This window comes from Eschscholzia californica, unplaced genomic scaffold (genome assembly GCF_041429995.1).
Source record: "Eschscholzia californica isolate CP2 unplaced genomic scaffold, dmEscCali1.0.p SCAF_3, whole genome shotgun sequence".
Classification (NCBI taxonomy): Eukaryota; Viridiplantae; Streptophyta; class Magnoliopsida; order Ranunculales; family Papaveraceae; genus Eschscholzia; species Eschscholzia californica.
Window position 1 is genome coordinate 10,399,195 of NW_028238420.1, and position 21,936 is coordinate 10,421,130.

A 21,936-nucleotide genomic window follows, 5' to 3' on the forward strand; every position below is an offset into this window, starting at 1 on the left:
TAAGATGCTAGACAAATATAATTATTGCAGGAGAATCAAAGAAATTCTAGAGAAAAAAAATGATCCTTCTTCTTAAATAAATTTTTTAGAATGTTGTTAGAATCAATAAAGATGCTAGAGAAATGTAATCCTAATTTCAGAAGAAATTATTTTTGTCAGTATATTATTGAATTTTTAAAATAAATAAAATGCTAGAAAAAATTTGAGAATTTTGTTATATATAAGAATGTTGTTAAAATCAATAAGATGCTAGGGAAATAATAAAATGATTATTAACATACTTCTAACATATTCCTAACAAATGCTAATAGAACCAAGAAAGTGCTAGTAAAACACTGAAAATGTAGCAAAAAACAAATTCAGTTTATATTTTTTTATGAGAACAAGATTATTGTGATAGAGATTTCAAAATGCATTGTGTACGAAAAAGTGTTACGTTGTTATAATAAGGCCAGCGCTTTGGGGAAAGCTATTTCCGAGGTGTGAAATTTTAAAGGGAATATGTAAAATTTTAGAAATATCCGGAGAAATAAAAAAAACACTCAACCTCACCTCACTCTCTCTCCACCTCACCTTTCTCTCCCCACCTCACCTCTCTCTCCCCACCTCACCTCTCTATCTGTCTTCTCCGACCAGTTCGCCGGCCGGAAAAATTTTCCGGCCGGCGACCTTCATTCAACGTAAAAAAAAAAAAAAAAAAAAATTTAATCTCTCTCTGTAAAATTTTTTTTTTAATTTGAAGTATCTCTCTCCTCTCTCTCTCTAGATCTGGTCTGCGAACAGACCTAGATCTGGTTCACCAGATGTAGAGAGAGAGAGGAGAGATTTTTGTTTTTTTAAAAAGAAATTTTTTTTTTTAGATAGAGAGATAAAAAATATATATATATTTGAAGGTCGTCGGCCGGAAATCGACGAAGAAGACGATGAGGTGGAGAGAGAGAAGTGAGGTGGAGAGAGAGAAAGGTGAGGTGGAGAAGCTATTTTGCTTTCCCCCTAAATAAAATTGTCAAACAAAATTGACCAATTTTTGACCAAGTCTTCACACCTCGGAAACTATTTAGCTTTCCCCAAAGCGCTGGCCTATAATAAAATACTATTTTTTAACAAGATTCTAAGTTTAATCGACATATATATAATTTTCTTAATGATTTCCAAGAAAAAATATGTTTTAGAGATGGAAGTATCGAGGTAGAGATAAAAAGCCAATCACAAATTCACAATTTCTTCAAGTTCGAAGAACATAGAGTTAAAGAGAGAGAGGAACTCGTTTTAGGTAAACCACGACTGATTTGGTAGGTTATTTTAGACAAATATAAGTTTTCGAAATAAATATTTATCCACTATAAATACTTCTCTACAAATTTATGAAAAAAGTAAATGTATTAGCTCAACCGTTAGAAATCTTTGGTTTACTAATGGTTAAATATATATTTATGAAAGGGTAAAAATGGGAAGAAATATATGGTTTGATGCACGGGGTTGGGGCCCACTAAATAGTAAATTTTTTAACTTATTTTTCATTTTCTATTTATTTAGGTGTTACATTACTTTTTAATTTAGGATTGGATAATATGACTTATTATCCCAAATTTATTTTTGGACCTTAAACTTTATATTTTTGGACCTTAAACTTAAAAATCCTAAGCTTAATAGATATGGAGAAGGATCAATGAAGTGCCACCTTATTTTGTGCGTGTTGGTTGTCCTTCAGTTTATGTCAACGATTCTATATGTTGGAGCATTAGAGCACTTTTTTTTTTGGTGGGAATCATTGACATGTATATACAATTGTATTTGATGTTGGATTGGAAATGAGAAGTTCAGAGCTGTTCAAATTCCTGATTTCATACTTGATCAGCCTATGGAATACTGAGTTTGAAACGGAGGATTCCCATCTGAGATTCTAGTTCCATATCTTCCTTCAGCTTCTTTGCGTTACCAACTTGTCTTTTCTACTTGGTTGTGTTTTTGCTTTGGAACTAGAAGTGTCTTGCTTATCACCAGTACCATCACCAACCTCTTCGGACATCTCCTCCATCGTGAAGCTTAGCTCATTCGTCACCTTCGGAAAACAACTTCCATTCATTTGATTAGTAATATATCACTCATCATGTAGTCATGAATATACATATGTTAGATACTTTTCTAATAGTAAATAATTCCTCAAGTTTTTATAAGACGCGATGTTCTTGACACTCCAAATATCGATCTAGCATAAGCAATAGGTAGTGCTGCTATCTTCTTTGATTTGCTAACATATGCTCTCTTAGTAAAATTATTATAATAGTTGGCTTCAATCTCATCAAGTATTTGGCGATATAGTAACAGGGATGCCCACACCTACAAAATACCAAATGAAACGAATAAATACAAGGAACTATTAATAATCTTGAAGTTTAATATATGTACCTAAGAAATGTGTTTAAATGATTTTAGAAACTCGGTATTTCTTACCGGCCATCTACTAGCCGAGCTAAGTTGAGTTACTCCTTTCTCTGCTTCATCGAAGAATAACCTTGCTCTCTTTATCTGTTTTTTCATGAAATTCCTCCATTTATCAGTTACTTTTCCTGCAAAAATGTTCTCGTCCGATAACCCTTCTTGTGCTAGTTCATCCTGTGGTAGATAAACTCTTCCTCTTCTTGCACTGATATGGAAAACATAAATAAGAACCAAAGCAAAAATAGGAAAATAAACTAAAAAATTTGAAAAGGTTTAATGAGTTACGACTCTATCCCATATTTCATTGTCTAGTCTGCACATTATCTATCAAACGTAAGAAAAGACCCCACGTTTGAAATCAAACAAGTCGATGTGGGAATAGTCCCACACGAACAAGATGAATTTTTATGACCCAGAGTATAATATCCAGGTCTTTTCAACTTATTCCCAATTGATAGGCATAATGGCCACACATGCTCCATGTCACACAACAAAAAAACACACGTTTTACGCTCACAGAATGCCACAAGTGTTGGAGCGTCTGATAGTAGTGGCACACTAACAAAGGTACTCTTATGAAAGAAGTCATTAATCTTTGTGTTTTAGAAAAAATTATTCGAAAGCACGAGAAATTCGAAAGTTTAGTACTTACTCTTCTCCAACATCTCTAAGAATGTTTGTTAGTTGATTGGCTCTTCCCAAAGAAAGTGCAGCACTATATATACTCTCAGTTGTTGCTTGCGATTGTGGTTCAATTCTCATTACAGGAACACTCATTAACCCAACAGTTCCTGCTACGTAGTAACAGTAAAGGTAGAGTTCATCAAAGTTCTTGTATCTTGATTTTCTTATATCCATTCTCATTGCTTCAATCATGTCTCTGAATGGCTGTCAAATAAAAGATTGAAATTTCGAAGAGAAAAGTTAAGACAAAGGGGACCTTCCCTTTCACCACAATAACTAAGAGAAAGGAGGGAAGTGGAGAAAGACGAAAGAAAGATAGAAAGATGAAGTATACAATACAGAAAGATGAAGTGAAAGGAATATAAAAGAAAATAAAATGTACAACAATATAAAAAAAAAATTAAAATACAATAGAATATGCACAAAAATAGGAGGGTAAAAAAGAAAGTTTGGACACAATTGAGTGCCAAACGACACTTAATTACGAATTAAGGACAACATTTTTATTTTCTTTTATAATTCGTAATCTATAATTTCGAATTATAGATTAGGGGCCAAAAACTATCATTCCTTTCCAAAACATCATTTAAAAAAATCTTCTTTCTAGCCCAATCAATCCATGACCCCCAACAATGATATGTTTGTTTCTTCTCCTTTTTAGCCCAATCAATCCATAGCCCCCTCACAATGATATGTTTGTTTCCTTTTTGAAGTTGTATTCATGAGGTATGATATCTACTTTAATAAAACAGGTCAGTCGGTTTTAAGAGGGATAAATTTGACCGTCTATTTTTTAAAGAAAAATAGAAGTTTGATAGAGATCACATCTAACGGCTGATATAGAATTCTCTTTCCGACTGAAAATAGAAGGATTAATGTTAACCATTATTATTTTTTAATTGCAGATTTCTTTCTATCTCTATACCTGTGGTGTCAACCAGAATTAAATATGATCTACCGACGTTACTGGTTAGCCAAGAAGGATCTGGCATTCCCTTACGACGTAACGGAAACTTAGTAGTGTAAACAGATGAAATGGTATTTGATGATAAAAGAAACATACAATCTTTATAAGGAAACAAACTGCTCTAGTAAAATGGAGAGACTATGGGGTAAACTGCTCTGGTAAAATAGAGAGAATATTGGTCTCACAGTTTTGACATGAATGATAAAAAGAAGGGATGTTCAACGTTGCGGTCAAAGAAAAGTACCGCTATTAGGATTTTGGTCAATAGTTTGTCTGTTATAGGGTTTTGGTCACATACTAACTGTTGACCCAGTTGACTAGAGACGTACGTTAACAACCTTTAGTTTGTAACCCAAATGCTAATATTGGTAAATTTTCATAGACCCTAATACTAACTTTACCTTTTAATCATTGGAGTGAGTGTCTTAAGGAAAATTTGTTAAAGATGTGTGGGTTTCAGAGGCGTACACATTTCGATGGAGAGCTTGTCTGATTTGAGAACTTGGCAGTCGTAGAGCATAACCTAGTCCTAAGCTAGCTCTTCCACCATCATTAGCAATGCGAAAGACCCGAACCCTGACCGACGAACCCGCCAACAGAGCATGGACACCGACGACCACCGTTGGTAGAAAGACAAGTTGTGTTAACATAGGTCACTCCAATAGATCTACTGTTGAGCAAAGTCCCCTTCAATGTAGCAAGTAAATAGTCGTAAGAGCTCGTCCGATGAAATTCCTAGAGTGCAAATGTATCAAACACCCAGGAAGAAAATTAAGCCCATGTGATATTTGTGAAATATATTTGAAAAGTGTAGAGTTTCACTATATGAAAGACGAGTGCCATGAGAACAAAGTTAAAGTGATCTAAAGATTTGTAGGGAAAAGAATCTCATATTTCGCATCAGAAAGACGCAACGATTTGAGGACGCGCATTAAGTGCAGAATAAAGCATGTTCAATTCCATCTACGATCGCATATTGTATTAGATGGACATTTTTTGATCTGGTAAGGTGTAAATCAATAAAGTTCCATCTTTTTGAATGATAGAGTTCCAACTTTTCCGAACAGATTTGAAACGAAGAAGAGATTTAACTGGTAATCTCATATATTATTGTGTCTTCATGAAGAACAATAACATCACTGGCATTACTGTTAATAGGAGGAAGATATGGAAAAATAACAATACCTCCATTGTTCTTCTTCTTCTTCTTCTTGAATGTGACAGCATCTGGACTTATACAAATCAATATAATCCTTGAACGCAAGTCAACACTACAATAAACCTGTTATTTGTGTATTACAGAGGTACATTAATAACTCCAATTTATGCCAGTGAATACAAAATTTGGTTTCCTAGCAGCTAAAGTCTGCAACCAATATCAAAGAACTGCATATGCCAAGAATCTGTCTCGGTTTATGGCAGCAGAACTGTCCTGAAAGATTACAAAAATGAAGTTCATTATATGCTTCAAATTTCATGAAAACTCCTAGAAAGGGTTTTGTGCTAAGAAATTCACAAATCAAACTCTCTAGGATTTAGCCATTTCTCCAATATTTGAGTACATAAGTTAAGGACTTCAAATTTCTCCACAAACTTTATATCTCTAATAGACGATCTCCCTTGTTTGTCTCTCTTGATACGTCTCTCGTCAATAAGAAACACAAGATGGAACATTCTCAAACCATAATAATGGGGAAACATAGTAAACTTATGACAGGATAACATAGTAATAGACTTGAGACAAGCTGAAAAACTCGTTTTAATGATTAAAGAAGAATTAGACGTTGATAAACAAACAGTCAGCACCAACTATTGCGACTATATGAAAACTAGGGAAGTACCTTGCTTGCTTTATCTGGTCTAGTGCTATATGGCCAACTTCTAGCTCCACTTCTTCCTTCAAATTTTTTAGACACGAAGACCGTTCAGAAGTAACTTCCTTTTTAACATTGTGATCTTGTTTTCAGTCAACATTTTGCTGTTCTCAGCTCCAATTTGGTGTATTGTGATATGTTTGAGTGGACAATGAAATCATTATTCTCCAGATAGTGAAATATTATAAGAGCGTTAGCCAATTCGCTATTTTCATGTTAGCAAGAGACATTGAGATATCAACCTCGACACCTCGTAAAACAATCTAAATCATTGTCTTCATGTCCGTAAGAATGTATTATAACATCTCCCAACAAGGGTTTCTCAGAATGAGTGGGAGCCTCTTCCAACAACGGCTTCCTCTCAGGAACCTTTCAAACAAGCGCTTCTCCAATACTCGTGAAATTTAGAGGTTTTTCACTTGCCTCAATATAATTGCTAATGATTCTCCTTGATGACACGTCGTCTTTAACTCTTCAGCAAGGACATCAAATGCACTATCATTACAATGATCGATACCTTTTCAAGAGAGAAATAATATATCAGTATGCCAAAACAGCTAAATTGATAACTCCTAAAAAAGAAAAAGAAACAGCCTTGAGAATCTTTCTTGAATATTTCTTTTTTTCACGAGAAATTTCGCTCAGTTATAGGAGAGGATACTCTAGTCTGGTGTGTTCTAGCTCGTGGACAATTTACTTCTTTTATAACTACACAAGTGGTAGACAGATTTCTTGCATTTGATGCCCCTGTACCTGGCCCTAAATGCCCTATACCTGCAAACCCTGGAAAGAAAATATGAACTTCGGGAATGAACGAATTGAAAACCTTGACAGAGTAGTGAAAGTCTTTCTATTCTTAGAAGAAAAAAAAGTATTCAATCAACAATCACATACCTCACCAAGTCTTAGTTTTGTCCCAATAACGAAATAGGCAAGAAAGTTAAAGACAGTCAATCGAAATGAACAGAGGAAGATAAAACACAATCATCTATCTTCAAAATCTATAAAACTTAAGACGCGACAACATCAACTTAGAAGATAAATAGATAAGTGATACACTTTTAGATTATAGAGCAAAAAACAGTAGAAAAGATAATTTGGTAAGGCAAATACTACTTCATTCCGGTCCAAATCAGGGGGGCACGTCTCAGTTCAGTTGATTATCAGAGTGCATTTGAGAAGCCAGTTTAGCCATTTTCAAGATAATCTTCGTTTAATCATAACATCTCACTTCAGTTCGTTGATAATCAAATAAAAAAATCTAGTTGGTTTTAGCCAACATTGGTTGCAAGCCCCGTTTAACTGGCAACAAACTTTCCACGAAGTTTGTAAATACAGAAGCAGAACGAAGATATGAAAATAGACTCTCGTATGAGAATCCTCCGGCTTCAAACTCAGTCACTATGTTCTTCTTCCGATCAAACAAATAAAGAGAGCCTTTTTGTGTCTGCTCTATCTCTTTAAATCCACGCCATACTCGAAGGTAATATTTTTTTATGATTATCTGATTAAATACCGTATAGAGACGAACACTTTTAGTTCCTTCCCAACAAAAAGGCAAGGTGATTGTAACTTCACTCCAGTTTTGGTTACTAGATGTTGCATTCTCTTTCTTTTCATCGTCGAATATCCACAACTTCACAATATAACTACTCACCTTCATCTGAAGAGCTACACGTCTGTCGACCTCTAATAAATCAACAAACATAGAAGGGTGATATTGGTGTTCATGTGCAGTTGCATGATGTGACACTAAAATGTCACATTTGGAGAGCCTAACTTAGACTAATTATTCCTTTTCAAGTGTTGTCAATAATATTTTATGTGTTTTTCATGTTAGGTACCTATTTTGGAGTTAGACATGAAAATCGGAATAAAGGGAGCGAATCATCACTATCATTTCATGTGCCGAAAATGAGAGAAAAAGACTTCAAGCAAATCAAATGACAAGTATAGTCAATGACGAGTCCGACGGTGAAAACGGTATTCAATTCGGAGTCCGGACGGGGAAGATGTGGAAGAAAGAAGTCCGAGGGTATTCTAGTCCGTTGTAAGAATTTGAAGATGTAGAGACAAGGATGGAGGCACTCTCTTGGTTTCTAAATCAAAGCCCAAAATCAAGTCCAAGCCCAAGAAATATTAAGAGAAGAAGAATTGGGTAGAGATTTTATAGGCACCCATTTGTGGTCTAAAGACTTAGTCAAGTTTGACTAAGTCTAGGGTTTGACTCAAGTTAGAGTAAGGGGTCAAAGGCTACTATTCATCTTCTTCTTGAATAATCATTAAACACACAACTTGGAAGAGAGAGAGGCAAAAGGTGCTAGGGTTTGTGAGTGTTCTTGAGTGAGAGTTTGAAGGTTTAAGAGCTTGAAAGAGAGAGAAAAATAGAGGAAGGAGAAGGAGGTGCCGGCTAAGCTCGGCCGGCCATCACTAAGGCCGGACAAAGCTTGGCAGGCTCGGGCTGGAGCTGCAGCACGGCAGGAGCACAAGAGAGCCGGCACGGGAAGCTTCCATGGGAGCTGCTGGCCGGATTTCTTCTTTCTTGGCCGGAAGTCGTTTTGCCGGATTTCTAGGATTCCGGCCACCTTCTTGGCCGGAAATCTTAGGGCTTTTACTCCCCATGCCATGATCTTGCTTCTCATTTGGTTTGATTTGATTTTGGGCAACAAATTTCTAGAGAGAGAAAGCTAGGGTTTAGCTTTAATGGAGGTTTGTGATAAATGGAGAAGATGATGGTGGTTGCTATGGGGAACCCAGAATTTGCTAAGGGGAGATCGACTGCACCTTAAAGACTCATATTTTCCGACGATCTTAGCCTTGAACCACATCGAAAAAAGAGGATTCTCTCACCATTTTCTTTCCATTTCTTATTTAATCACCATGTTTAGCTAACTTTAGTGTGTCGATTATATGAGATGAAATGTGATGAATTCGTGATTATGCTTAATATGATTTGATATTTTGATTATAAATTGATGTTCATTTATTTCGATTATCGTTTTGATCGTATTTTCATGTGTCTTGTCAAGCACTTCGCATAGTTAATAGACGAAACGAAGTATTCGATATCGATCGTAGTCTAAGTCATAATTTCATGTGTCTTGTCATGCACTTCACATAGTTAGGCGACTAGACTACACTTTCGATAACTCGGGATTAACCGATTTAGATGTTTGTTTGACTAAGTATGATCTCCGGATATACGTAGTACTTAGAGACATCTACTTTAGGAGTCGAACATCGATTGTACTTCGACACATTAAATCGGACTACACATAATCGTAGGTTTATCATTATGGATTCCCGGACTTCGACACCTCTCTCACTTATTTGTTGCCCGAATCGAGTCTTACCGTCTCCCGACTCTTGTTCCTCCGACTGTTCTCTCGAATCTCTCTCGCCCGTTTACTTTTATCGTTTAATTAGTTTATTTCTTCTCTTATTACTTATTCAATCTAAAACCCCCATTTATCTTTGTTTCCTTTCCTATTTAGTCTAAGTTAGCATTTGATACATAGACCGGGGGATAAGACCCTTCGTTATCCAAATTACCAACTTATCCTTGGATCGACTCCGGTTTTACCGGTTACTACTTGATACCTCCGCTTGGGTGTGCAACCTTTTCAGGTGCATCAAGTTTTTGGCGCCGCTGCCGGGGATAGGTTTAGTAGTTTGGATAGCGTTAGTTGTTTGGTTCATTAGTCTTGTGTTATTTGCTTCTTAGACGTTTTTGTTTTGTTTGTTTTGTAGTTTCTTATCTTTTATTTTTTTCAGGAACCGTTTCGAGAAAAGAGCCAAAAGTGACATAAGGCGAAGGAAAAGGAAGGAATCGAGAAGCTTAAGAAGAAAAGCGAACGAAACGAGAGGAGCACTCGATAGTATCGCATTCTATCTCTTCCTTTTTACTTGTGTGTGATTGTTTAGTTCTTTAAGTGTTAGTTCCCATTTTGTGATTGTGTGTTAGTATCCTTGAACATTGTGAGATCATGACAAGTTGGTCATTTGATGAGAATGACCTTATGCGAACCCTTTCCAACACTAGTCGACCATCTACAAGTCATCAGGACTACTCAAATTTATATAGGAATGTTACGACTAGTGATAGGAATAGGCGAGTTGAGTCTGATCGACCTAGGATGACCATGGGTGAATATCGACGGATGTATGGAGTCGGTCAGACTCGTCATGAACATGGTTTTAGGGATTATGAGCATGCGGGTAATCAACCCCGTAAGAGTCTTCGAGACTATCAACAAGAATTTGGGATGACCACACCTTCATGTATGAATTTGTCATTTGATGAGGACCGTAGTTCTATTAGTATTGATCGACCACGTCGAAGTCTTCGTGACTATCGACAAGCATATATGAACGGTTCATTTAGTGATGACAATTCCCGACTCGATGATTCCACTCAAGGAGTCGAGTCTATGTATATACATGAAGGTAGTGAAGAAAGGACCTTGGAGACCATTAACCCGGTTTGTGCTATTTGTGCGAGCTTAGACCATTTGACCGAGTATTGTCCCATGATCCGTGTTCCGCAAGAGTCTTCGTCTAGTTATACTCATGTGCCTTATTACGAGGAGATGTCTGAAGACACTCTCCAAGCAATTTTAGAGTACCAAACTAGATTCAATCGAGATATAACAGAGATCACGGAACGACTTCTCAAAATTGTTGATAGACTTGAGTCAGAGCCTATAGTCGACGAGGAAGGGGTTTGCGCACCCCAAACTCAAGAAGAGACTATGAATGATGGTGAGGGTAATACACCTAACTCTAGTCTTAAGTTAAATGTCGAAGAAGCTCTTGATAGACCCTTAGAGCATGAACTGACCGATGAACCTTATTGCTCAATTCCTCGACCATTGTCATCTCACCATGATCCGACTACATTAGATTTTAATGTTCAGGATGATAGCTCTATGAGCAAGTTTGGGGATCACACGATGTTGAACTTTCCAACTTTTACCACTTGTGATTATTTGGATGAGTTATGTAGAATGGAAGGTGTTATACCTAACTTTGAGGCTCCCGATGCCTTTAAGGACGTCGATGACATAGTAGTTAGAGAGATCACGGATAGCTTGTTGGATTATTTGCCTAAGGAAATTATGGACCTTGACTTGGTCCCCGAGCCTATTGCCTTACCCTTAGAGTCTAGTTCGACCTTCCACATGATCTCAGACTCGGTTGTTGACCCCTTCTGGGACACTTCGGACGTCTTTCCTAGCATGTCTAGGGACTTAGTGGATGTTCTATCCACTAAGCTTGAGAATGACTTTTTACCTTCTACTGACTTCCTGACCCTTCATTTGTATGTTGATCCTTTTGACGACTGTTTAGTCGTCGCCCCTAATATTTATGCGCACTTAGTGGACCGTGCATCCACTAAGTTTGGGGATGGCTTCTTTTCGCTTTTAGTCTCACTTGCACTTCTTGCGTTTAATATTCTTGTGAGACTTTTAGTTTTTGTATATAGCTTTCTTTGGGTTGACCCCCAAATCTTCCGGCTTTTACTATATGATCGTTAGCCGATTAAGATGGGTTTTGATGTTTGTGGATAACATCTCTGGAAACCCTCCGCGAGACATAACTCGTGCTCTTGTGTGAAAACAAGAGAATCAAAGGCTAATTGCATAGCTAAATGCAATCGAGTGATCCCGCGTGAGTGGTCATTTTATATGGTCTTGCTTTTTATGTGCTTCATTCTCATTATATTTTTGGATATTTTAGGAGCATTTCTTATATGTTTTACTTCTAAGGCGTGGTTTGTTCCAAGTTTGGGGATGGCGTGAGCTTGGCATCAACTTGGACACGAGTCTTGGTAGTATCATCTTTTATCTCCTTCGGTTATGGTAATATCTCTCCACTCTTCTCTTTAAATTGGTGTGCCTCTTTGTCTTTTGGTGAGTGTATGCTTGGAACATTGAGGACAATGTTAGTTTTAAGTTTGGGGATGCGGGATATGACCATAACCAATGCATGACCATGGGTTTCAAAGACAAAAGGGTTCAAATTAGCAAAAATTTGAACATTTTGAGTAGATTTGCATGTGATTGTAGTGATAGTTTTAAGAATGTTGATGCATATGTGTCGAGTTAATGAGTTTTGTGATTGCTAATGGTCTTTGCATGAAAGTCGAGTCTTTGAGTGTTTGTGTTATACTATGGGAGTAACATCTTAGTGAAGAAGAAACATCTCTAAGAGACCTAGAGTAGTCATTAGTGGAGACTTAACCCATGTGAGAGCTCAAAGCCTAAATTTTCCTTCGAGTGTACTCTTCCGCGCTAACTCCGAGTAGAATGAAGAGCTACTCAACCTCGTAACTATTAAAAGAGCTCATTTGATCTCGTGTGCTCAACTTCCTTAGCCACTAAGAGTTACATTAGGATAGTGAATTAACCTTGCCCTTGTAGTCCATGAAACCCAATAAGAGTGTCAACTATAGGAAGGCGGATACTCCATCATCATCCATCATCTTATATCCCGAGAATGAAGACATGAGAAGAAAAGAACGAAGAATGTTAAAGCAAGTAGGAAATAGAAAAAGTTGATTGCAAGAATAGAGTTGTGTGTGTTGTATTTTGTTTTGGTTGATTGTATTTGTGTTATGAAAAGAAAAATATGAAAAAAAAAATGAAAAAAATGAAAAAAAAAAGTGAAAAAGTGAAAAAAAGAAAGAAAGAAAGACAAAAAGAAAAAAAAAATGAATGATGAATAAAGTTGTTTATGTTATGTTTGAGCATGTTAGCTCTTTTGTGTGAGTGATGTGATTGTATATATGTGTGTTTGTGTGTATGTTCATGAATAAGTATTCGAAGCAAGAAACGAATGTGGAAATGCTTAAGAGGTTCTATCATGAAGAGTTCGACATTCTCGGGAATCCTCCATCGTCATCCATCTTTAGTATCCGTTAACCTTTGGAAGGCATTCTTAGAGGGTAGAATGGGTGAGAAGGGCGAGTGAGCTTCCCCACTCTATTTCGTGGCTAATTTCTTTTCGAAGATCATTCGTTCCATAATGTTGTCCTCACCCCTTTTTATGTGTTGAGTCCATGTTAGTGATCACACTCACACATACGAGCGAACCATTCTTGAGTGATTTCATATTTGGAGTGTATGTCCGTGAGGCCGAAGTCGAGGCGAAATGTACTAAACTAGGATTCAAGGCGTTGTGACTTCGGAACATAGATGTTGCTCGTTATGGTATGACACTTGCATTTTAGGGTAAGATCTTTAGTGAAGAGGTTCTTAGCTTTTATATGAACTTATTTACTTGATTCATTATGTGTTGACATGCTTAAATCCTTTACTATACGAACCATGCTTATCTATGATTTGGATGTTGGACCCTTGTGTATTTGAAACCACGATGTTTGTGGGTGTCATCTATGGAAACCCTCACGAGACGACACTCGTCCTTTAGGGGCAACCTAGGGGTTTAAAGGCTTGTTGCATACGCTAAATGCAACCAGGATGCCTCCGAAAGTGAGTTAGGCTTTTATTTTGTTTTATTTGCTCGAGGACTAGCAAAGTTTAAGTTTGGGGATCTTGATGTGACACTAAGATGTCACATTTGGAGAGCCTAACTTAGACTAATTATTCCTTTTCAAGTGTTGTCAATAATATTTTATTTGTTTTTCATGTTAGGTACCTATTTTGGAGTTAGACATGAAAATCGGAATAAAGGGAGCGAATCATCACTATCATTTCATGTGCCAAAAATGAGAGAAAAAGACTTCAAGCAAATCAAATGACAAGTATAGTCAATGACGAGTCCGACGGTGAAAACGGTATTCAATTTGGAGTCCGGACGGGAAAGATGTGGAAGAAAGAAGTCCGAGGGTATTCTAGTCCGTTGTAAGAATTTGAAGATGTAGAGACAAGGATGGAGGCACTCTCTTGGTTTCTAAATCAAAGCCCAAAATCAAGTCCAAGCCCAAGAAATATTAAGAGAAGAAGAATTGGGTTGAGATTTTATAGGCACCCATTTGTGGTCTAAAGACTTAGTCAAGTTTGACTAAGTCTAGGGTTTGACTCAAGTTAGAGTAAGGGGTCAAAGACTACTATTCATCTTCTTCTTGAATAATCATTAAACACACAACTTGGAAGAGAGAGAGGCAAAAGGTGCTAGGGTTTGTGAGTGTTCTTGAGTGAGAGTTTGAAGGTTTAAGAGCTTGAAAGAGAGAGAAAAAGAGAGGAAGGAGAAGGAGGTGCCGGCCAAGCTCGGCCGGCCATCACTAAGGCCGGACAAAGCATGGCCGGCTCGGGCTGGAGCTGCAGCACGGCAGGAGCACAAGAGAGCCGACACGGGAAGCTTCCACGGGACCAGCAGCAGACCGGCAGCAACAGCACACAGCAGCAACTATGAAGGACGCGTCCACGGGATGAGCAGCTCGAGATCCGGCACTAGGGATGCATCTGCAGCTCGGGACGCCTTCACGGACGCGACTGCAAGCATGGGACGCACGGACGGGACGCGGCTGCGGGCACGGGAAGCTTCCATGGGAGCTGCTGGCCGGATTTCTTCTTTCTTGGCCGGAAGTCGTTTTGCCGGATTTCTAGGATTCCGGCCACCTTCTTGGCCGGAAATCTTAGGGCTTTTACTCCCCATGCCATGATCTTGCTTCTCATTTGGTTTGATTTGATTTTGGGCAACAAATTTCTAGAGAGAGAAAGCTAGGGTTTAGCTTTAATGGAGGTTTGTGATAAATGGAGAAGATGATGGTGGTCGCTATGGGGAACCCAGAATTTGCTAAGGGGAGATCGTCTGCACCTTAAAGACTCATATTTTCCGACGATCTTAGCCTTGAACCACATCGAAAAAGGGGGATTCTCTCACCATTTTCTTTCCATTTCTTATTTAATCACCATGTTTAGCTAACTTTAGTGTGTCGATTATATGAGATGAAATGTGATGAATTCGTGATTATGCTTAATATGATTTGATATTTTGATTATAAATTGATGTTCATTTATTTCGATTATCGTTTTGATCGTATTTTCATGTGTCTTGTCAAGCACTTCGCATAGTTTATAGACGAAACAAAGTATTCGATATCGATCGTAGTCTAAGTGATAATTTCATTTGTCTTGTCATGCACTTCACATAGTTAGGCGACTAGACTACACTTTCGATAACTCGGGATTAACCGATTTAGATGTTTGTTTGACTAAGTATGATCTCCGGATATACGTAGTACTTAGAGACATCTACTTTAGGAGTCGAACATCGATTGTACTTCGACACATTAAATCGGACTACACATAGTCGTAGGTTTATCATTATGGATTCCCGGACTTCGACACCTCTCTCACTTATTTGTTGCCCGAATCGAGTCTTACCGTCTCCCGACTCTTGTTCCTCCGACTGTTCTCTCGAATCTCTCTCGCCCGTTTACTTTTATCGTTTAATTAGTTTATTTCTTCTCTTATTACTTATTCAATCTAAAACCCCCATTTATCTTTGTTTCCTTTCCTATTTAGTCTAAGTTAGCATTTGATACATAGACCGGGGGATAAGACCCTTCGTTATCCAAATTACCAACTTATCCTTGGATCGACTCCGGTTTTACCGCTTACTGCTTGATACCTCCGCTTGGGTGTGCAACCTTTTCAGGTGCATCATTGCATCCTTAACACATTTCCTAGGCTGATCAAGTATGAAATTAGGGATTGAAATTACTCTAAACTTCTCACTTCCAACATCAAATGCAATAATACATGGATGTGGTTGTTTTCCAGTGTAAAAAGGTGTTGCACTGCTCCAATATATGGAACCATTCAAATAAACCGAAGGACAGGCAGCAATCACAAAATAAGGTGGCACTTCATCGATCCTTCTCCATCTATTAAGCTTATTACAATTGTCTTCTCCCCCGACTCTAGCGACTAAAACTGTCAATACCTCACAAACAGTATATGGTTTACTCTTACCTAAGGTACAAAATACATGTAAACCGACCAATTTGTATTCACCCTTAGCAGGATCGTATCCAAATTGATAGTTTGACTGTGACCTGAGTAAGCTGTTATCACATTTTTCTTTCTCTACTACCATTGGTTTAACCAACGGTGATTCTTCTCGAGTACTGATATTGTATAAACGAGGAGTATGGTGAAATTTTGAATCAATAAAACAAATCAAGCCATTAATGGAGTTTGTTATTTTATCATAATAAAATGGCATTGATTTCCTTATGTTGTGAAATTGAATGGAAGCTTCTCTTGTTTTTCCTTCTTCTTTATAAAAATCTTCAAATAAGTCACATGTCAAGAAGATGTCCTCATCAAATTCTGGCCTACAACGTTGATTTGGTAGTGTAGCCATTAAACACAGATTAGGTTTACGTGATTTTGATCTGGTAAAGTGTAAATCAATAAAGTTTTCATCTGTTTGAATGATAGAGGTCCAACTTTTCCGAACAGATTTAAAACGAAGAAGGGATTTGATTGGTAATCTGGTTAGTATCTCATATACTATTGTATCTTCATGAAGAACAATATTATCACTGCCATTACTGATAATAGGAGGAGAATATGGATTAATAAGAATACCTCCATTGTTTTTCTTCTTCTTCTTGAATTTGGTGTTGTCGTCTTTATTGTTGATGGTGTTAGAATCAGATTTAACAGGAAAGGAGACTGCATTCATCTTCGTGTCGGGACGAGCCGTAGGTAAAGATGGAGCAGAATAATGGAAGAGAACTAGGGTTTCCTTGAGTAAAATAAGAGTTATTTCCTTTTTGGCCCCCTAGTGTGTGACCAGCATTCCTTTTTGCCCCCTATTTTCCGTAAATCAAAATTGGCCCCCTTTTTTCTAACTCCGTCTACCTCCACATATCCACATAGAGTCAACATTTCTCTTCCAAAACTACCCTTGCGTGTACAAGCGTGCATTACTCCTCCATCTCTTTTTTTTCTCTTTCTCTCTAGTAACAATATACACTTTGCTACTATCCTTTGGATCTTATGGAAAATGCGTTGTGACCACTGCTTTCAGCATGAAATTAATGACCTTACGAAAATAATTAACATGATACATCATTACCCGAATACTAGCAGAACACAGGAACCGAATAAAGAAAAAAGGTGTGATAAATGGCAGCCGCCGGTGAATAATTTCATCAAAATTAATGTCGATGCATCCTTTCTTAACATCACTTCCATGGTGGGTATTAGTATGATAGCTCATGGCGGTGGGGCTAAATTCATTGAAGCTCAGGTTCAATCCACTAGAGCCAGGAATAGTGAAGAAGGAGAAGCTAAGGCTATCCTCCTAGGAATGGAATGGCGGCAGACAAGCAATACAGATAGATTATCATTGAAAGTGACAACGCTAACCTGATTAAGCATATCCGCAACAGTCGTCACTCTATCCAATGGCAATCAAAGATTCACATCAAGAAAATCTAAGAAAGATGTAGTGCATTCCATGCAATCCAGTTCCATCACGTTAAAAGGGTAGCTAATTCACAAGCTGATAAGCTGGCTAAATGGTCGAGGAAGCATAGTCTGAGTAAAGTGTGGCATAATATCCCTTATTTTTTAGTTTATATGTATTGTAAGAACTCTTTGCTTCATTAATTCAATCGTAGTTCAACAAAAAAAAAAAAAGTATTATTCTTTCTCTCTTTAAATATCTATTTAAGTGCTTGTTTTTTCTCTCTATCCTTCCAAATAACAATTCTACAATTCTCACTCTTGTTATTTCATAACTAAAACTTGTTTAGTACCATTATCGTTATGGAATTTGAATAAAAAATGGGAGAGCACCTTGTTCTGATAAAATTGGTCTAAGAAAAGGACCATGGACACTAGAAGAGGATCAAACTCTTATTGATTTTTTTTCAAAAACATGACCATGGTAGATGGAGAACCCTAGCCAAGAATACTTCAGTTTTTTCTCAGAGAGAAAGATTCTTAAGCAAATGGAACTAATTACTTGAGATCTAATCTCCATTCAATTCTAATCTCATCTATGTGATATTCATCTCATCAATTAAGCCATTCAAGATTAGTTGGGTTTCATCGAGCAAGTACAACTACGTACTAGTTTAGCTATACTCTCTTGTCATAAACGACTCTTATGTGTTAGCAGTCAATAGTTGCCAATAATAGTAAGTTGTTACCACATTCTTCTTTCTCTACTACCATTGGTTTAACCAACGGTGATTCTTCTCGAGTACTGATATTGTATAAACGAGGAGTATGGCAAAATTGTGAGTCAATAAAACAAATCAGACCATTAATTGAGTTTGTTATTTTATCATAATAAAATGACATTGATTTCCTTATGTTGTAAAATTGAATGGAAGCTGATCTTGGTTTTCCTTCTTCTTTATAAAAATCTTCAAATAAGTCACATGTCAAGAAGATGTCCTCATCAAATTCTGGCTTACAACGTTGATTTGCTAGTGTAGCCATTAAATAAAGATTAGGTTTGCGTGATTTTGATCTGGTAAGGTGTGAATCAATAAAGTTTTGATCTTCTTGAATTATAGAGTTCCAACTTTTAGAGACAGATTTGAAACGAAGAAGAGATTTGACTGGTAACCTGGTTAGTATCTCATATACTACTGTATCTTCATGAAGAACAATAACATCATCACTGCCATTACTGATAGTAGGAGGAGGACAATATCTCCATTGTTGTTGTTCTTCTTCTTCTTGAATGTGTTGGTGTTGGGATCAGATTCAACAGGAAACGAAACAGTTTTCATCTTCGTGTTGGGAGGAGCTATAGCCTATAGCCTGACTAGGTATTAGGTAAAGATGGAGCAGAAGAACATTGGAAGGAAACAAAGGGTTTGTTGAGGATAAAAACGATCTCGTATGAGATGGAAATAAATCTTTTGCCCTCACAAATTTTCGTTATGAGATTTTGTGGAAATTCCACTAATCGTAAATGAAAAATATTTTATCTGCTCGGAAGAATTAATTTTCCTTATGAGATTTTATATTCCTTCTCGTTTTGGCCGCCACTCTCGGAAAAAAAGAAAAGTTTACATACATAGTCAATCAAGATTTTTGTTTTTGAAGTCATTACATTTGGCATTGATATATCAAAGATGTGATAAGCTCGATAACTACCCATTCAAACTCTTAACAAGTGCGGACTTATAACCCAACTAAACTATGGCCTAAAGCCCAACTACATTAATTATACCCTCATAATCCCAATTCAAATAACCAAAGATTCCAGCTTCTCTAGGATTCGAACTTGGGAACTCCAGGGCTTTCTGGAGTTTATGTCAACATCTTGGAACCACTTGGGCTACCAAATGTTGACCATAGTCAATCAAGATTGACTTAGAGGAAATATTTATTTTCTAGCCCAAAAATTTTATGAAGTTGTCTCTTGCCTCCAAATTTTCATCTTCACCTCCTTCAACCCCACAACTTTTGGCTCTATCATCACCACTATTTTCATCTTCACAGTTTCAACAACTATCAAAACAAATAGACAATCCCATAACATATAAATGTGTTCAATAATAACTATACATGTCGTGACCGTTATAATAAAGTAAATCACATTTGTAACAAACAACCAAAAGCGATATGACGAGTTTGTGTCCACGTTGTATAAGAGTGTGGTCCACAAGGCTACCCTTGTGTTAACGCCGACCCCATACGCTTCATACCTAGGTTGCATCCGGTAGAGAGGGTCGAACCAACCACAAAACTCCCACAATCCTCCACCAACTCCATCACGTCACACATACATAATAACATCACACCATTTGTAATAAACAACCAAAAGCGAGATGACAAGTTAGTGTCCACGTTGTATAAGAGTGTGATCCACAAGGCTACCCTTGTGTTAGCGCCGACCCCATACGCTCCATACCTAGGTCGCATCCGGTAAACAGGGAGGGTCGAACCGACCATAAAACTCCCACAATCTTCCACCAACTCCATCACATCACACACACATAATAACATCACACCATAACATACATAGATCAAAATTATATTCGCCAATCTATTATGACATACGAGTTTCATATCTATAACGTTTCACATGTAATGAATCAACGTATAATAATATCCTACTATTCTTATATCATGTTGAGTTCTAATATATATTCATGTATCAACATAAAGGGTATTGTCTAATAGTGAGAGGCATCTAATTATAAGAGTTATATACTAAAATCATTGCAAATAAAAGGGTTTAGCCCTAATTATCATTGTAGTGAATGAATGTAGCATGATAATGTTAATAGAGATTGTATGGTTCATCGACTTTGTCATTAGGGCAATTACCTTTAAAATCTAACACATAGATGGGATTCAAAGTGACCTAAAAATGAGCATGTAAAAAATATAATTCTACTACTTCTAGTATATATTTGTGTCAAGAACCCTGTGTCCAAGTAATACTAAAATCTAGGGTTTGTAGTCTCATAAAATTAGTCTAGGTTTTCCTATAAAAATGACTATTCAAGCCCTAGAGAGACAGAAATCTACCTTTGATACAAAGCAAACTAATGAAGAGAACTTCCACACCAAGAACCAAAGAAAAGACCACCAAGTTTGATACCTACTTTTTCTCCTTCACTTTGCCCTAGTTTCTCTCTGTAGAACCAAACTCCCTCTCTCTAACACTAATGACTACCACAAGAAAAGAAAGAGATGAAGAAAGTGGGAATTCAAAAGTGGGTGTAGGGTTTAGAGGTTAAATGGGTTAAAAAGGGTTAAATGGGTTGGGTCAAAATTGGAAGTGAGGGAATCACCTGACACCAAAATAGTGAGAAGTCTCACGGTTGTAAAATAACCATGAGGTTGGGTTGCTAAAGGCAACCCAACTAATACTCATGGGCTCTACAATCTTCCCCACTAAAAGAAGATTTCGTCTTCGAAATCAAACATACCTGACGAGAGGAACAACCAAGGATAACGAAGTTGCATATCGTCCTCGCGCTCCCAAGTGACTTCTTTATTATTGTGATGATGCCACTGAACCTTGACCATGGGGATAGTCTTTCGGCAAAGCACATGTTTTCTACGGTATGCGAGTTGGTTCCTCCTCATATGTTGCATCGGGTTGGAGCTGTAAACATGGTAGTCAACCACCGAACGTTGAACCTAATCTCTCACATGCTTCCGAAGCATCGAAACATGAAATACTTTGTGCACTCCTGGCAAACTTGCAAGCAAGTCTAAATGATAAGCTACTTTGCCTACCTCCTCAACTATCCTGAAGGGTCCAATGTATCTCGGAGCCAATTTTCCTTTCTTACCAAACCGTAAAACACCCTTCATAGGTGACACCTTCAACAAAACCTCCTCTTCAACGAATCACTTTTGGTCCCTCTAGCTTAAAGCTGCTTGGAGCCTACTCCGAATTAACGCAATCTTTTCAGAGGTGTCCCGAATCACCTCTGGTCCCTCTAGCTTAGCATCTCCTGCCTCAGTCCAACACAATGGTGATCGACAAGGTCTCCCATATAGTGCCTCGAAAGGAGCCATAGCAATACTTGATTGAAAACTATGATTATAAGTGAACTCAACTAAAGGCAAGTGATCTTGTCAACTACCACCAAGATGAACACCGTAACATATCCTCGAGTACATTGTTGACTCTCTCTCTCTCTGTCTGCCCATCGATCCGAGGGTGAAAGCAGTACTAAAGTGTAAAGATATACCCATAGAAGCTTGGAAACTCTTCCAAACTGAGAAGTAAAGGATGAATCCCTATCTGACACAATAGATATTGAAACTCCGGGTAACCTGACTATCTCCTTAATGTAAAATTGTGTCAGTCGATCTCCACTATCTGCCGTCTTCACTGGTAGGAAATGAGCTGACTTAGTCAGCCTACCAACTATCACCCAAATGACGTCAAAGCCTCGACTCGAGCGCGGTAAACCCGTGATGAAGTCCATCGATATATTTTACCATTTCCACTCTGGAATTGGCAACGGTTCTAGAAGACTTAACGGATGTCGATTTTCTG

At 37.6% G+C, this 21,936-nt stretch overlaps 2 protein-coding genes and 1 long non-coding RNA gene across 3 annotated transcripts; all 3 read right to left on the reverse strand.

The window, feature by feature from the left end:
* Positions 1 to 1,658: 1,658 nt before the first annotated feature.
* LOC147548314 (phytoene synthase 1, chloroplastic-like) lies at positions 1,659 to 3,330 on the reverse strand. Its single transcript, XM_086664894.1, has 3 exons — positions 3,095 to 3,330; positions 2,455 to 2,647; positions 1,659 to 2,340 (listed from the first exon to the last, which is right to left on the reverse strand). The coding sequence occupies exons 1-3, from the start codon at positions 3,316 to 3,318 to the stop codon at positions 2,164 to 2,166; spliced, it is 594 nt and encodes a 197-aa protein (XP_086521020.1). The 5' UTR covers positions 3,319 to 3,330; the 3' UTR covers positions 1,659 to 2,163.
* A 1,932-nt stretch (positions 3,331 to 5,262) lies between these two features.
* LOC147548315 (uncharacterized) lies at positions 5,263 to 6,017 on the reverse strand. The gene is made up of 2 exons (XR_015236585.1): positions 5,935 to 6,017; positions 5,263 to 5,525 (listed from the first exon to the last, which is right to left on the reverse strand). It is a non-coding gene; the product is annotated as an uncharacterized LOC147548315 (long non-coding RNA).
* An 822-nt stretch (positions 6,018 to 6,839) lies between these two features.
* Positions 6,840 to 16,626, reverse strand: LOC147548316 (putative F-box protein At5g62660). Its single transcript, XM_086664892.1, has 2 exons — positions 15,600 to 16,626; positions 6,840 to 7,704 (listed from the first exon to the last, which is right to left on the reverse strand). Exons 1-2 carry the CDS (start codon positions 16,624 to 16,626, stop codon positions 7,229 to 7,231), a joined length of 1,503 nt encoding a protein of 500 aa, XP_086521018.1. The 3' UTR covers positions 6,840 to 7,228.
* Between the last annotated feature and the right edge of the window lie 5,310 nt (positions 16,627 to 21,936).

Coding starts and splice junctions, on each gene's coding strand:
- LOC147548314 (XM_086664894.1), bottom strand. CDS start 3,318: ATGATTGAAGCAATGAGAATGGATATAAGAAAATCAAGATACAAGAAC. Junction 2,648..3,094: donor CTTAGAGATGTTGGAGAAGA/GTAAGTACTAAA, acceptor TTTCCATATCAG/TGCAAGAAGAGGAAGAGTTT. Junction 2,341..2,454: donor GCTCGGCTAGTAGATGGCCG/GTAAGAAATACC, acceptor GGTATTTTGTAG/GTGTGGGCATCCCTGTTACT.
- LOC147548316 (XM_086664892.1), bottom strand. CDS start 16,626: ATGAATGCAGTCTCCTTTCCTGTTAAATCTGATTCTAACACCATCAAC. Junction 7,705..15,599: donor GAAATGTGTTAAGGATGCAA/TGATGCACCTGA, acceptor CACATCATGCAA/CTGCACATGAACACCAATAT.